At 34.1% G+C, this 15,576-nt stretch overlaps 4 protein-coding genes across 4 annotated transcripts; 2 read left to right on the top strand and 2 right to left on the bottom strand.

The window, feature by feature from the left end:
* The first annotated feature begins 914 nt into the window (after nucleotides 1-914).
* LOC126683474 (uncharacterized) lies at nucleotides 915-5,257 on the top strand. Its single transcript, XM_056106053.1, has 6 exons — nucleotides 915-1,080; nucleotides 1,633-2,561; nucleotides 3,516-3,611; nucleotides 3,708-3,776; nucleotides 3,870-4,103; nucleotides 4,751-5,257. The coding sequence occupies exons 2-6, from the start codon at nucleotides 1,640-1,642 to the stop codon at nucleotides 4,975-4,977; spliced, it is 1,548 nt and encodes a 515-aa protein (XP_055962028.1). The 5' UTR covers nucleotides 915-1,080; nucleotides 1,633-1,639; the 3' UTR covers nucleotides 4,978-5,257.
* Nucleotides 5,258-5,442: 185 nt separating this feature from the next.
* Nucleotides 5,443-6,975, bottom strand: LOC126683473 (probable FBD-associated F-box protein At1g32375). The gene has a single exon (XM_050379382.2). The coding sequence runs from the start codon at nucleotides 6,685-6,687 to the stop codon at nucleotides 5,443-5,445; it is 1,245 nt and encodes a 414-aa protein (XP_050235339.1). The 5' UTR covers nucleotides 6,688-6,975.
* Nucleotides 6,976-9,136: 2,161 nt separating this feature from the next.
* Nucleotides 9,137-11,794, top strand: LOC126681198 (protein HEADING DATE REPRESSOR 1). The gene is made up of 3 exons (XM_050376665.2): nucleotides 9,137-9,466; nucleotides 10,811-11,139; nucleotides 11,350-11,794. Exons 1-3 carry the CDS (start codon nucleotides 9,346-9,348, stop codon nucleotides 11,554-11,556), a joined length of 657 nt encoding a protein of 218 aa, XP_050232622.1. The 5' UTR covers nucleotides 9,137-9,345; the 3' UTR covers nucleotides 11,557-11,794.
* Nucleotides 11,795-14,769, bottom strand: LOC126681197 (uncharacterized). Its single transcript, XM_050376663.2, has 6 exons — nucleotides 14,549-14,769; nucleotides 14,239-14,454; nucleotides 13,979-14,152; nucleotides 13,751-13,857; nucleotides 13,054-13,376; nucleotides 11,795-12,601 (listed from the first exon to the last, which is right to left on the bottom strand). Exons 1-6 carry the CDS (start codon nucleotides 14,672-14,674, stop codon nucleotides 12,033-12,035), a joined length of 1,515 nt encoding a protein of 504 aa, XP_050232620.1. The 5' UTR covers nucleotides 14,675-14,769; the 3' UTR covers nucleotides 11,795-12,032.
* Between the last annotated feature and the right edge of the window lie 807 nt (nucleotides 14,770-15,576).

Below are 15,576 nucleotides of genomic sequence, written 5' to 3'. Positions count from 1 at the left end.
TTCCACTTTATGAATTAAGATTAGTATTGCCTCAAATAAATCATCAATTGTTATATATTTCTTTAAAAAAAATTCTCTAATAATTAATATTCATATAGAATATATTTTAAATTTTATTAATTATTAGATAATATAATTATTAAGTATCCAACGTGTAGAGGTGGCCACGGTTCATAACCCGACGGTTCCGGTTCGGAACCGCCGGGTCACGGTTCAAGAAAAAGTGAAACCGGCCCGGAACCGCCTAAGAGACGGTTCCATGACGGTTCGGAACCGGACGGTTCCGGTTCCGGTTTAAGACGGTTTAGAAAAACAATTAAAAATTAAATTAAATTTTAATTACTAAAAAAAATAATATAACAATAAAATAACTCACGGAGATAGTATTATAAAAAATAAGGAATTTGAAAAAAAAAATTAAAATATTAACCAAAAATTTAACTAAAACAAATATCATATATTTTATTGTGAAAATAAAGATATTATGTGATAAAGATATAATATGTATTTTAAATATATAATATATATTTTTTATCAACGGGTTCAACTCTTAAACCACCGATTCCGACCCGGAATCGCCGGTTTACGGTTCAACAAATCTGGAACCGGCCCGGAACCGGCCCGGAACCGCCCTTTGTACGGTTCTGGGCCGGTTTTAGTCCGGTTTTAGGTTTGACCGGTTCCGGGCCGGGTTTGATCGAGCCGGTTCTGGGCAGGTTCACGGGCTGACCCGGCCCATGGCCACCTCTACCAACGTGGAACGAAGTTGGTTCTCTCAATTTTCTATTAATTATTAGAATTATTAATTTATAGAATATTAACTATTAGAGTGTCGACTGTCTATGATACAAAAAAATTACGTGGAAATTGCTTCTAACTGCCAAGGGTCTCATACCAAACCCTTTAAAAACACATTCTTCTATTGAGCGCCAAAACACACATAAACTACCCCCTCTCCCTGTATTTTCTCTCTGCGTTAACTCTGAAATCACTCACTCGCTCGCTCAAAATCAGTCACTCACTCGCTCGCTCGCTCACTCAGTCACTCACTCGCTCGCTCGCTCACTCAGTCACTCACTGGTAAGAGCGTCCTTCCGATTCCCATTTCTTGATTTAATTTCTTTAATGTTAAAAGAATTGGTTTTCTTTCTTGATTTCTTTGTGTTTGTTGTTTGGCATTGCTGTTTTCTTGATCAATTCTTTTGTATGTTTTAATGTAGCTCTGATATGCGACTCATCAGTTTGTTCTTCTTTTTGTTTTCTTTCTTTGCTTCTTTAAATTTCTTGATTTTATCTATTTTCTTGAATGATTTTTCCTTAAGGATTCTGGGGTTTTCTTGTTAGATTCTTAATGATTTTCATTGTGCAGTGTGGTGGGTTTTCTTGTTAGAATCTTAATGATAGTTGTGTGTGGTAAATTTATGAAGTAATTCTTTGATACAAAAGAATTGCATAGCATGAACTATCTGTTTGTAAGTGATGTGCATTTTTTGTTAATGAATGTAATCTTTGAGGGTTATTATTTCTATGTTTGTTTCTGTACATTTTCTTTAAGCTTCTCCATAAAATCGTAGTTGAAATAGGTGTAAATCCTGCAAATAATTTGTTCCATTTCTACTTTCCCCAAACTAGTTGTGCAATGGCAACTGAACAGCCAAAAGAAGAAGATACTGCAGAAGCAAATGATAGTATTGATTTGGATGTCCAGTTGATGGATACAAACGTGAGATCTCCAATTGATGGAGAAAACGTAAGGACGGTAGATAAACATATGGTCTCCGGCGATAATTACGACCAGAGCATTGATTTGAATGTCCGGTCAATGGATACAAACGTGGGATATCCAGTTAATGGAGAAAGCGTAAGGACGGCCAGCGACTATTGCAACCAGAGCATTGATTTGGATGTCCTTCCCACGATCAATGCTTCCCCTGGCCAAAACTTTTCTGGAAGTTCCCGTAGTTCTATTGCCAACTCTGTCCGTGGTTTTTCTGATATGCAAAACATTCCTGATGGATTTTCGAGAGTAGGGGCGAATGAGAGACGGCGCCAGGATCAAAATTTTGCTGCGTATTATAGTCCGATCCCTTCGCGACAAACGGATAGGCAAAGTATTCCTACCCCGAGTAGGGGAATGTTGGAACCTGTGAGGCAAAGGGCTGACTGTTCTCTAGATAGGAATGATAAACGCATTCAATCTTTTCCAACCAGTTCTCCAATGCCGAATTTTATAAACCGGTTTGGTGTACCTAATGGTCCGCTCTTTCAGGAAATCAGGCCTGGAAGATATCCAAATGCAAATTGTTACACAAATTTTCAAGGTTTTCCAAATAGTTCATCAGTTCCAATTCCGAACTTTAGAAACCAAGTTGGTGCACCTAATGCTAGGATTACTCAGAATCTGCTAATGGGGTTTCCAGAATCGTCATCTTCTTCTGCTACGATCGCTCAACACCTACAAAATACTCAGTTTCGAACTTTCAGGAACTTTTCACCCCAGCCTTCGGCCATTTCTCCCTTCATGGGGTTTACTAGAAACAGGCCCTTGCTGGAGCAATCAGGTAGGTTATCGATCCTTCTTTTCCAATGTTAGATGTAATTATGAACTGAAATTTCGTTTTCTTTTTGTTGGACCACCTATTGTTTTATCTTATAAGTGTCATTACATTTTGAAAGATTTTGGTTATGATGCATGAGTTATTCGGAGTCGTGGCCTGAGTGGATAGAATCCATTAAATATTACATCGATGCATAGCTTGTTATGTGTGAACTGTTAGCGATTAAGCCTTCCATGTTCAATACATCATGTAAACATTTATGTACTTAGTTTATATATTGTATGGCCGTGTATCTGTTTAATTATCTTTTAAGAGGGTAATTAGGCTCGAATATTTTCTGTCCTGGAAAAACATGTTGTTCTGATGTGATTACGAGGACCTTCTTGTTGGTATTACTTTTGTTGGTTCACATTATTTATTTGGTCAGTAAACAAAACCTCAAATTTCATAGCTGGAGTGCTAAAGAAATCCGAACTCTCTGATCAAAATAACGTATTCTGAATAGTAATGAAATTCCGTACTAAATCATATGCTTTTGTTTCCAGACAACAGAAAAATGGAAAATGAATGATGTGTGTTACTTTATTAAATGAATTTAGAATTAATGATGATGCTGTTTGCAAATGTCATTGTCTAGTCTCTTTGGTAATACCTTGTGATGGTCCACTCCTGAAGCTCAAGCTCATGATGCATGAGTTATTCGAAGTCGTGGAGCGGATAGAATCCATTAAATATTACATTGATGCATAGCTTGTTATGTGTGAACTGTTAGCGATTAAGCCTTCCGTGTTCAATACATCATGGCTGTGCAACTGTTTAATTATCTTTCTAGAGGGTATTTAGGCTCGAACATTTTCTGTCCTGAAAAAACACGTTGTTCTAATGTGATTACGAGGACCTTCTTGTTGAAATTTATCAAGTTTCTTATAGAATTAACTGTATCCAAACTTTCTTTAGCAGCTCAGCATATTCAAGCTGATACTTCTGCTGCTCAAGCTGCTCAAGTTGCTAATATTGGTCCACTTGGCATGAATATTGGAGTTCGACCTGCAAGTAAGGGCATCCTTCATATGTTTCATTAATGCTGATGCTGTTTGCAAATGTCATTGTCTAGTCTCTTTGGTAATACCTTGTGATGGTCTCTTGCAGGTAATCATGATATGTCTCGAGCCTTATTTGACCCTTCTGCAATTTTATCTCGACCTGTTCATACTATTGGTATTGTGAAAATACAGCACCAACATCCGTATCTTTTCAAAAATTTATGGCATGTTCTATGTTTTTAGCTAAACAATGTTCATTTTACCGCAGATCAAGAAATGCCAGCAGTAAATTTGCCTACACTGCCTCTCGGATTTTCTCCCGGACCATCTCTTAGAAGCAATGCAACCACTCACTCGTCTAATACTCGAAAAGTTCAATTATCAAAATCAAGATTCATTAGACCTTCCGGTCATCCGTCTTCTTTAAGACCACAAATGTTCAACATTCCTCGCAGTTTACCATCCCCCTCTGTAAATTGGCCACCCGATAGTTTATTGGAAGGTAATTTTCAACGCTTATTGTGTCAGCATTTGTATAGTGGTTGTTTATTATGTTATGTTCCAACTAACTTATGAAGTGACTTATCGAAGAAAAATTATTGCAAGCAACCGTTGCGCCATGTCTTTCGTGCAATAAACTAACGGTGCGTTAGACATGTGGAAAAATTAATAAATAAAAAAATTAAATAGTAATTAAAAGATTTCCTATCGAAAATGCTCATTGGCGTGTTGTAAATATGACATAATGCATGTGATAAACACTCCTTATCGAAACATTACTCCAAATATTGCCATTTCATGTTTTATTCCACCTGAGAAAAATTTAACCAATTTGTTTTGCTATTACTCCTTTGTTTATTGTATTAATTGCATGCATGAATACACCATTTGATATGTGACACGGGCATTTTTCCAGTCTTACTGTTTCATTTCCGTTTTCAATTTTTCTTTTGAAACTCCGAAACTCAATATTTATAACTTGTTCTTGTAAATAATACTGTTTAACAGTTTTTCATTTTGATGTTTCTCGTTTCAATGTTTCTGTTTCCGTACTATATAGCCTTGGTAGTCTATGCTGGCAAACACACCGTTAGTGATAATAGAAATATTTTAGTTGAATCTATTTTGATTACATTATATTGTTTGCAGTTATAAAAGCGGATTATGTTGAACCAATGGGATTGAACTGTTACATATGCAAGAGGGATCTGTCATTTTCACCGGAAGGAACCATCGAGAACTCAGAGCTACGAACACCTACCGCTGTGTTGCCTTGCGGTCACCACTTTCATGGTTCTTGCTTGGAGAAAATCACTCCTGAAGCTCAAGCTCATGATCCTCCGTGTATAGCTTGTGTCATGGACCACAAGGACTAGCTAGCTCTCATCATGGTCAATCAATTTCTCACATGTTTTTGCTTTTTTGAATATTGATAGACTTAGTCAGGAGGATACATATAGAATGGTGAAATGAAATAATAGAAGAATGACTCAATATTGTATAATCTAGCAACTGTATATACTTTATAGTATATATCATAGCATTTAAACCTGAAAAACCTGGTTAAGTGAAATTTTGATTTGTATATCAACAGGCTAAGCATGTACAAATTAAGCTTTTGTTATTCAATTATGGGATTTGTCGTCCTTTTCGTTGGAGGCTCTGCAGAAATTTGCATAGATTGTATGTTCAAACTTTCTGGTATTACAAACTTTTCAAATACGATATCAAAGAATCAATTTTATATTGTTGAATGAAAATAAATTCTTCATAGATGTAGATCATAGATCAGAAGAGAAAAACAAATAACATAACATATGATATTCTATGAACTAATGACACTAAATTATCTGTATCTCCACAGACGAAGGTAGCCTACGTTTCAATTGAAGCAACCCAATTGAATGGACGGATTCATGATTATGTATTATTATCTTCTTCAGTGAAGCAGCATACTCAGCTAAGTAACCAGCGAATTCTATCTCTTGGCTTGAACCTATAAATCTGACCATTTCCACCACCTCAAGGCATTGATGACGTGAATTCAGCGCTGATTCCCGCCTTGAATTCCGATAAACCGCATTTTCCAAATTGATGAGTGTTACTTTAAGCAACTCTGGCGAAGCTCGTAGCAACGGAGTCAGAGTGTTGACTAATTCATAATAACAATCTAGTGAGAGCTGCAACTGCTTAAGATTTTTCGTAGTAGGAAAGTTTATGATAGGACTAGAAGTTATGTACGCCGGGCGTAGTTTTGTCAATGCAAGCGAGTCAAGCTGAGTTAGCAAACCCAAAATAGGGTTTCGATGATTACTTACTATAAGCCGGTAAGAGTCGAATCCCTCCAGAGATATATGTTTGAGAGACGGAACGTTTTTAAACAAGATGGTTGGCTCAGACTCGTGCCTAAACATGAAAGATTCGAGATTTGGTGTTGATATTTCAAGACATTTAGTCAAGGTATCAGTTAAAGTAAAATGTCTTAGCTTTAGAGAGTAAATTTTCAAGTTTGTCAAGTCAGAGCACTTTTGAATACACAATACCTCTAAAAGTGGAGCATTCAATAAAAAATAGTCGATCAATGTTTTAGAATATGAAGAATGTAAAGCTACGAGGCGAAGAGACACGAGAGAACTGAAACTGGAAGGAAGCGTGTGGAATAGCCAAGCATTGGTAATAGTTTTACCACCCAATGTGTATAACTGTAAAAAAAGATTTTTAACTTTCTTTTTAGCGGCCGTCTTAATCCAATAAACTAATGGGCGTACATCAAATTCATCCCAGAAGCTGCAATAGCAATAAGGAAAGCGGATTCTGAGTTCATGTATGGTTGAGCCTTGTTGTTGATCCAAGATGGTCGACATTAAACTGAAAATTTCACTTCTTTCAAGTGGTGATGTTATATTGTGGTACCAATAGATGGAGATTAAATCTGCAAGATCAATGTCAAGAATACGATAATTAATATTTTTCCATAAGTGTCTCCACCTGCGGGAGAGGATGCTCGTTGCTGCTGCTTCTTTTATCGACAAATTCGAGATTATGCTCTCAAGGATTTCGTCCGGCAATTCACTTAGATGATCCATATTTTACAGTCAGGAATCACAAACATGAAGACATATCTATGTATATGGGAGGAAATAGCTTAAATTGTCGGTGAAGGGTTTTCCGATTCTGAAAAGGATTACCGAATTTTGTTTTCCAAACTGAAGCTGGATTTTCAGGAGTTGAGATATTTCCGAATCTGTAACTGTTTTTAGGTGAATGAAGAAATCTAGATTTTCAATATTCTGTAAGGAAATCAGCGACATCTTGCACCAAATTGGGAGCAACAGTTTACAGTTAGCGGGTTACAATAAAAAGCCTAACTGTTATGCACATAATGTGTTTGATAAAAATATATCTCGGTAACTCAAACAGAGGTTGTCATGTGTTAACATAACATGTTCTTTTCTATCTTCATCTGAAACTGATTCAGAGCCGGACACAATGCGCCTGAGCTGGGATCGCTAGTAGGTAATTGGATATACAATCTCTTGTGAAGCCTAAACCGAACTGGTGGTCTGAACGAGCATACGTGTGGCTAATGATTCACGGTTCAATTAATTCTTAAGGTACCGAGAACTCCATTATTAGTAGATATTATTATATGGTCTCATTTTTCATATATAAAAATAAATTATGAGTAATCAAATGAATTTTAAATACCAAGAAGTTAGTAAACCATAGTCTTAGGAAGTAATAGACATTAATTATAAGCAACAAACGTGCTAAAATCCAATATGTAGAAATAATTCTAAAATACTTATAAAATGCTTTTTTTTAACTAGCGTTTATTCACTATAAATTCATCAAAGTATATCATAAAAACACCAAATACATCATAAAAACACCAATAAAAAAACAAAAACAAAAACACTAGAAATGCTATTTTTGAAATCAAAAGGGCAATTTGGAAAAAAAAAGTATGGGATGTAATCATTTACAAAAGGTGACCGCTGCAATTATTTTTCAAAAATAGGAAATTTGAAAATTATTTCAATAAAAATTGGGTTCTTGTTAATATTGAAAGTAAAATTTTAGATTTAAATTGTTTTTAATCTTTTATGCCTTTTTAAGTAATGATAATTGAACAAAGGATCAATTCACCCCTTCAACTTGGCACGCAATATCAAATGAGTCTATCTCGTCGCTTTTGGTACATACAGACCCAAAACTTGCGTTTTCGTATTGAAAAAAACACTGATCATCCTCTTTGAGAATGAAGAAGGGAAAAAATAGAAAAATGCCCCTAATCTTTTTTAATATATTAATTTGATGTTTGAAAAATTAAAATAATAAAGGTTAGAATGAAAAATTAATATAATTAAATTTTAATTTGTAAAATAAATTATATATAGGGGTTTTTTAAAACTTTTTTTATGTTGTTAATGGAGAGTGAAACTCACCCGAGGAGGTGAGACTGAGTAAGGGGTGAAAAGGGGTTCTTTTGATACGAAAATATAAATTTTGGGTATTTTTGTACCAAAAGTGATGAAAATAATTTTATTTGATATTTGGTGCCAAGTGGAGGGAGTGAATTGATCCTTTGTTCAATGATTATTGCAAATAACTATGCAAACAAAGTATACATATAATTATCTTGAAGGGGTCGTTGGAAATTTTGCCTTCTTTCTAGAAACGGCATCACAAATTCAGAACTGCAAGAAGTTTATTTTCCCAAGAACATCTTTTATTCTGCAAAGGAATATGCTTTGTTATCAGTGTGAAATTCAATTTGTTTTTTAGAAGTGAAATTCAATTACAATGTACAAATTGAAAGAGTAAATTTAGAAATAAAGTAAAATAAAAAAGACTTTTGGTATAGAATTCATAAGTTTTTTTTGGATAGGTCTCAACAATTGAAAGAGTACTCTTAATCCTTTTATGTTCAACTCATTTTCACTTGAGCTATGTAGCCTGTAGGTGTTAGTAGGGGGGGGTGCGTTCGGTTCAAACTGAATCGAACCGAACGTAATTTTGGTGTTTTTAGAAAACCGAATTGAAATAATAGAAAGTTATCAAACCAAACTGAACCAGTTGGTTTGGTCGGTTATTTCAGTTCGATTCGATTATTTCGTTTCAGTTTACATGTAAAACAGTTAGAAATTTTTTTAAACGCAAAATCGAACCGATCAGCCGAAATTTCCCTACAATTTTAAACCGAACCGAATTTATCGGTTCGGTTTGATTTTTCGGTTTCGGTTCGGTTTTACACATCCCTAGGTGTCAGAGGTAAATTTTAATTTTAAATTTTAAACGGCTGCATATATAAATATAATTTGAATTTGGAATCTCATTTAAAATAGAAGACCGCTTTACTAACTTAACTTTATTAATTTTGAGGTTAAAAACATTTTAATTTAACAAAATAAAGGAAAGACTTTAGACGAAAATCGAAGATGATGGACCCACATAAACAACTGTTGGCTTAAAATCTGTTTCTCCACAAACACATTTAACAGCCGTTGGATCCAAGAAATAAAAACAGCATTTCTTGATGGTTTCGTCATCAATATAACCAACGTCTGCAATAACAACAATTTTATCTTCAACTTGTTTCTTTCTCTTCTGTAGCTAACCTCTAAAGTACACCCAAAATAAAAGTTTGGTTTATTTTTCTCAAGAAATTTCTCTCTTTTCTTCTTTTTTCTATCTTTTTTTTATGTTCAATTCTTGAAAGAAAGCTTAATATTAATCCACTTATGGATAAAAATATACAGTACAAGAATAATGAAGGAAATAAAGTTGAGGATGGGCTTTTGAGTGGGTTCTCTATAGTCTCTTCTACTCCTAATATATCTTGGAAATCTAGAAAGAGATCAGGTACTGCATATAAATTCCTTAATTACTTACTTTGTTTTGTACTAATATTTGTTTGTTTCCCAAGAAAATTTAAGAAACAAAGATCATCGCGGTCTCTGAACTTATACGTGACACAATATTCATTATTTTAGATCAACCAATTTTGTTATTCGATACATGCGGTGGCTAAACTCGCTCATTCTGTATAATTTGAGAGTTAATTGATTTTTAATTGATTAAAATGACTAAATGTAAGTTAATCGACCCTCCCCTATAAATTCAGAGACTAAAGTGATGTTTGCTTGAAATTTAAGTGCTATCTAAAGGAGAAAAGAAACAAAAAATGTTTAGAAAACACTTTTATTTTCATTATTTGAGACTATTTCTATGATTATCAGCTGAATTATGCCCAATTTGGTTAGAAAGAGAGAATGAAAACAGTGTTTTATTAGGACCAGCTGTGATAGTTAGCTTAGCAATGTTATGACTTTTTCTGTTAGGCAGTTGCTTTGCTGCTACGTTAATCTTTGAGGTTAAGTTAACTTAGCTTACCAGTCACTCTTTCCTCATTATTGTAAAAAAAAATTATTTTGATTAATTGCAAAATAAATTCTAACTTTTCAATTTTGTTTAGAATTTAATATGTCAATACATATATCTAATATGATTGTCACGTATGCACAAAATTATCGGAAAACAGCTTGGATTACAAAATGCAAAAAATGGAAAGGTTAAAATTTGTTTTATAATTTGAACTATAGAATTAAATCGTTACAAAGTTGGAATGTTAGAATTTGTTTTATCAATATCCTTTCTATTCATATTATTTTTTATTTTCAAGGAGAGAATATTAATGCTCAAACTTTAAATTAAATAGGACCGAAAAACTCTTATATAAATTTAGTTCACCACCTTTTAACCTTCAGTTTTAGGTGTACCAGAATTGAGTCAAAATAGTGTTAAATTCGACTTGATTTCGAAATTTGACGTGCAATAGTTCGAGCTGCAATATAATAATGATATATTCAGCTCGACTCGATCATTCATAAATAGTTTAAAAATAAAATTCTATTGTAAATAAGAAAAAAAATGCTCAAACGTTGAATCATAAAGGTTTTATTTATAGATTTGAGGTATAAGTATAGAAATGTTTAAGAATTAAAAATAAAATCTTAAATTCGATTAAAATTCATAAGATTTTAAATTGAATATCTAGATATTTAAACTCGGCTAGAGAAACAATTAAGAGTAGCTCGAGATTAAATTTAACTCTTGATTGCTAATTATTTTTTGGGTGAATCACATTTGTAAACTTTTCATGTGTCTAAGATTGTTGGAACTAGAATAGTAATTTCTTTCCGACAGCTAGCGCGAGGGAATTAGACAAGGTAATAGACAACACTCCTAATGAAACACCCACCAAACAGGAAGAATCAGCTTCCAATGATGAGAACATGGAGGACACACTTGTGGTTCCGGAGCTTTCCGAGCGGCGAAAGGCTCTCTTTGAACCACTGGAACCTGTATTGAACATCAATGGCCGGAGACCGGCGGCTGAATCTCTGCTTCCGCCCCCGGATTTTGATGCAGCAAGCTATCCTAAGGGTTGGCTGATTGGAAAAAAGCGCAAGCTTGTGAATGTAGATGTTGTTGAGAGCATGCGGAGGATTGCTGTGCAAGAAATGAACAGAAAGGTATATTGTTTTAATGCACGAAAACAGAAAACGCCAAAACAATGAAAAAATATCTTTTTACAAAATTGCGTTATAAATACAAAGATTCGGAATTTCATGATTGTTTCCGTACATTAAAGCAAAATGTCAAAACGTAGTAATTTTCGATAAGTTTTCGTGCAATACAGCAGCAGTACAATCTCACTAACACGTGCAAAATGACCTTTGTAGGACCGTGAAATAGACGGGTTGAATGAGCAATTGGAAGAAGATGCAAGATGTCTAGAACATTTACAGCTACAACTTCTTCAAGAACGGAGTAAACGAGCTGAAGTAGAGAGAGGAAATGCAGTACTTCAAGACCAAGTAAACATGCTGATGAACATGCTCCAACAGAATGAACAAATGAGTGATGATGGTGCAGGAGACGAACCCTAAATTAATAGTCGTTTAGATTTGTTTTAATTATTCTTTTATTATAGCTAGGTTTGCTTTAAAAGTTAGAAGAAATCATACATGAATATACTATATACACTAGTATTTTTCATGATAGTTTGTTTTAGGAGGTGGTACTATATATGTTGTGCGCCTGCTTGCTGTTTGTAATTGACCCAAATGTTCTGTAAATGCTCTTTTAGCAGATGGTATAAGGAAAAAGGTGGGGGGATAAAGACTATTTAAACTCTTAAGAAAATGATATAAAAGGTTGAGATAATAGAAACAAGTACAGAAAAGAACACTTTCCTAGTCTGCACACAGGAGGATTCTTCATCAATATCAAATCTCTAAATCCTCGAGCTACTACAATTTACATTCATACACTAAAACCACCATATTTACATACCAATTACAGACTTCCATATTTTTTGTTCGCCACGATCCAACAGTCTTCACACTTGATTATCCAAATCCCTTCACATATTGTATAAAAATTGCGGAAGGGAGGCAATCCTTGGAAGATTGAGCAGCAGCTCTCCAACCGAATCCTTCCTCGACATAGCCGGCGCTTGCTTGCAGCTTGAAATGTTATTGGATTGGTCTGCTGGCAACGAAAAGCCCTCCAGAGTTTTACGCTCTGCAGCGTTGAATTTAGTTTCGCCGAGGCTCAAACCAGCATCTAATTCAAGATTAGTGTTAGCTTTAGCCTGTAAATTCAATGCCGAAGTGGGATCCTTTTGTAATAAGCAGCAAAGAGAATTAACTCTGGACATGAGGGACTGCTCATCCGATGTAGATGTAAGTTGAGAATCGCTAAGCAAGTATTGAGTGATCTCCTCCAGAATATCATTGTTCTTTGTGTTATTGTCGGAAATGGTAGGATTTCCGGTGGTTATCTGTTCTGAAATGCATTGTCCAATGTGGTTCACCAAGTCGCTCATTGAAATTGATGGGTGCAGTCCAGGCACCTTGATTTGATCCCAATGGGTTGGCATTGTCTGCCGGCATGCTTTCATACTTCTGATTTCTTCAATTGCATAGGCGTCTACACATACAAAGTATGATAAGTTTGACTATGAATAGTGTTATTTACCATATAAAAAGTACTCTAGAAGAACAGTAAGAACCCATAGCCTAGTTTTTCTGAAATTGGGCTTGTGGTCGATTTAATAGACAATAATATATAATTGTTAAAAGAAATAGAACTCATATAAATAACCAAGATAAAAAATTATGCTCGAGAGTTGTAGGATTACAGCATGAAGACAAATATGACTATTAATTAACAGCATCAACTATCACTAGTCTACTATAGTTCATAAACAGATTTTAAGGTGACTCCTGAAGCTTATTATCAGGTCATTGTAACAAATTACTATTATGAGTTCATATTCATCAATTCCGAACATAGCATTGATGGTAAGGACTAAGGAGAGATGTGAGTATTAATCAAATAAATGAGGATGGAGCGGAATGAGTTCTAGGATCACATTTTACCTGAGCTCAATGATGGAGTTCGCTGAGAAATAATTTCAGGAGTCCCACCCATAAGAACATGGTGGTCATCACTCAAGGAAGACGAAAGAACTGGCGACGCTGAATCCCCTAAAGCAAATACAGCAGATCTCTTCTCAGCTTTAGGCTCAAGTACCTCCGTAGATTCATTCAAGTCACAAAACTGAGAAAGTCTCTGCTCGAAGTATGGGGATTCCAACAGAATTTCTGGCTGTCGACTAAGAAAGTTGAGACGAGGATCACACTGAATAAGTTTTTCAAAATGTTTACCCATGAAGCCTTGTTGGCACTGCAAAAAATGTTGCCTGTAGCAAAATTAACAGCATCAGTACAGTGACCAATTCACATGATACTAGATTTATATATGTCATTATTCTTCGATGTATCATTTACACATAGCAGAGCTTGATAAAACGTTCCAACACTACTTGTAATTGTAATTTACTCTTATGCATAGCTAGATGCAAAAAAATCCTAACACCCTAAAAACGTATCGGAAAAAGGAGATAGTTGACCTCAAAATACTACTTTCCCTGATAAAAACCAGGGTACTAACACACTTAAAAGACACTAATACTTCAACACATGAAGCCATACAGACAACATGAAACATTCGTAAGCAAACTTTGTCATCGTAACCAACAAACTGAAGCTGATATAGAATTCGAGGCAAATAAACCTGTGGATGCTAGCTTCTCCACCAGTAAAATCTGAAGTTGCCTGCCATAAAGTATGCTTCCTAGGTTGTGGATTAGTCTCCCTGAAGAACAGAGGCTGTCTAGCCAACTGCACCAAAACATAAACATCCCTCAATCAGATCTATCATCATCATCATCATCATCATCATCATCATCATTAAAATCACAAAGATTGATACTTATAAAGACAGAAACTGAATAGAAATTACCACAACATCCAAAGTTTCAGGCCCATCATCAGGGAAATTAGCCTTGATAGCCACAATATCAGACCATTGAATTTCAATCTTATTCTTAAGACCACCATCAAGAACTTCCCAAACTAACTTATGCTTAGCAAAATAACATTTTGCAACCAAATCTCCTTCATATCTTGACTTATACTGCACAACCAGATTCAAAAAATTAATCTCTAAACTAAAAAAAAAAATTAAAACTTCAACAAACAATAAAACCACAAATCAAATACCTCCCAGCTCCCAATTTTCAAAAGGGTAGAAGGAAAATTAGAGGCCTTGAGCTTATCAGTAGTATTAAAAACTACATCCTTGTGATCTTTCTTCATATTATTATTTTTATTTCCTTGAGAAAGTTTCATTTGAATTAAATCCAAAAAAGATGGGGTCTTTCTGAGACGCAAACCAAGTGGGCTCGGTTCTTCAAGTGGACTACTGGTGGGTATCATCTGAAATTGTAAAAAAAGAACAAAAAAATCAAAAACCAAAATTTTCTGTTTGGTTGTCGAGAAAATTAATTGAAAAAGAAAGTGAATTAGAAACCTGAGACTGAGAATCGAGTTTGAGACGTTTGTAAAGCGGACCCAGTCGGTCTAATTCAAAACAAGAACCGTCAAGGTCGAGCTTGATTGATGATGTTTTCTTGGAGTTGTTCATCAACTGAACCATATTGGAAGTGTTTTTTTTTAGTGTTTGAGGTTTCAAGAATGGCGTCTTCTTCTTCTACTCGGTGCTGTCTGTCATTCATTTGTGTTTTTTTAAGAAAACTTTGTTTATACTGTTTGCTTATAATTTTCTATTCAAAAGGCGGCTGTCACGTGACTGGACCGAATCTCCACGTGTTCGTTGCCTAGGCCAGCAAGGATTGCAATTTCAGTAGGTGGTTACCGAAATACCCTTGCTTCTTATTTACTACTCCTTTTTGTATTACTATAAACAACCAAGCTTATACTTTTGATAAATAAATTAAAAATTAAAAAAATTATTATAATTATTCCACATAAATTAATTATTTTACATTTTAATATATATAAATATATTTCTTAATATTGATATAAAGTAAATTTTTTTATATCAAATGCACCAATAAAATATTATTTATATAATTAAAAAAATTAAAATTTTAAAAATTAATTTTACCTAATTCAACTATGTTTTTTTAATTTTTATATTTAATCAAATCAACGACTTTTTATCTTCAGTGCTTGGTTTATATTTACTTAACTCAATTTAATTATTTTTACAATATTAAGAATTATTCAATTAAATTGAATCCTACAAAATCAATCTGAATTTAATTTAATCAAATTTTGTTTCAATTATTAATTTTCTTTTTAGAAATATTTTTTATGATATATTGGAAAATTAAATGAAATTACGAGCATCTGTATATTATATCAAATTATTTTGAAATGAAATTAAATAAATTATTGGATAAGTAAATATATATCATAATTTTAATGGATAATATAAGTTTTGTAACATGTAATATATGATAATCTAGAAATTACCTTAAGTTTTATTATCACTTGAGCTCTTAGTCCCCTTGGTAAGACTCTCAGAACGTGAGG

This window comes from Mercurialis annua, linkage group LG5, assembly GCF_937616625.2.
Source record: "Mercurialis annua linkage group LG5, ddMerAnnu1.2, whole genome shotgun sequence".
Lineage (NCBI taxonomy): Eukaryota > Viridiplantae > Streptophyta > Magnoliopsida > Malpighiales > Euphorbiaceae > Mercurialis > Mercurialis annua.
This window is presented reverse-complemented; position numbering and strand designations above follow the sequence as displayed.

What these genes read in the sequence shown, in the direction of transcription:
- LOC126683474 (XM_056106053.1), top strand. Translation starts at nt 1,640, where the DNA reads ATGGCAACTGAACAGCCAAAAGAAGAAGATACTGCAGAAGCAAATGAT. An exon ending in TCGACCTGTTCATACTATTG is followed by an intron (nt 3,777 to 3,869) that starts GTATTGTGAAAA and finishes ATTTTACCGCAG; the next exon opens with ATCAAGAAATGCCAGCAGTA. An exon ending in ACCCGATAGTTTATTGGAAG is followed by an intron (nt 4,104 to 4,750) that starts GTAATTTTCAAC and finishes TATTGTTTGCAG; the next exon opens with TTATAAAAGCGGATTATGTT.
- LOC126681197 (XM_050376663.2), bottom strand. Translation starts at nt 14,674, where the DNA reads ATGGTTCAGTTGATGAACAACTCCAAGAAAACATCATCAATCAAGCTC. An exon ending in CTGAAACTTTGGATGTTGTG is followed by an intron (nt 13,858 to 13,978) that starts GTAATTTCTATT and finishes GTTTTGGTGCAG; the next exon opens with TTGGCTAGACAGCCTCTGTT. An exon ending in AACTCCATCATTGAGCTCAG is followed by an intron (nt 12,602 to 13,053) that starts GTAAAATGTGAT and finishes TTGTATGTGTAG; the next exon opens with ACGCCTATGCAATTGAAGAA.
- LOC126681198 (XM_050376665.2), top strand. Translation starts at nt 9,346, where the DNA reads ATGGATAAAAATATACAGTACAAGAATAATGAAGGAAATAAAGTTGAG. An exon ending in GAAATCTAGAAAGAGATCAG is followed by an intron (nt 9,467 to 10,810) that starts GTACTGCATATA and finishes TCTTTCCGACAG; the next exon opens with CTAGCGCGAGGGAATTAGAC. An exon ending in TGCAAGAAATGAACAGAAAG is followed by an intron (nt 11,140 to 11,349) that starts GTATATTGTTTT and finishes TGACCTTTGTAG; the next exon opens with GACCGTGAAATAGACGGGTT.
- LOC126683473 (XM_050379382.2), bottom strand. Translation starts at nt 6,687, where the DNA reads ATGGATCATCTAAGTGAATTGCCGGACGAAATCCTTGAGAGCATAATC.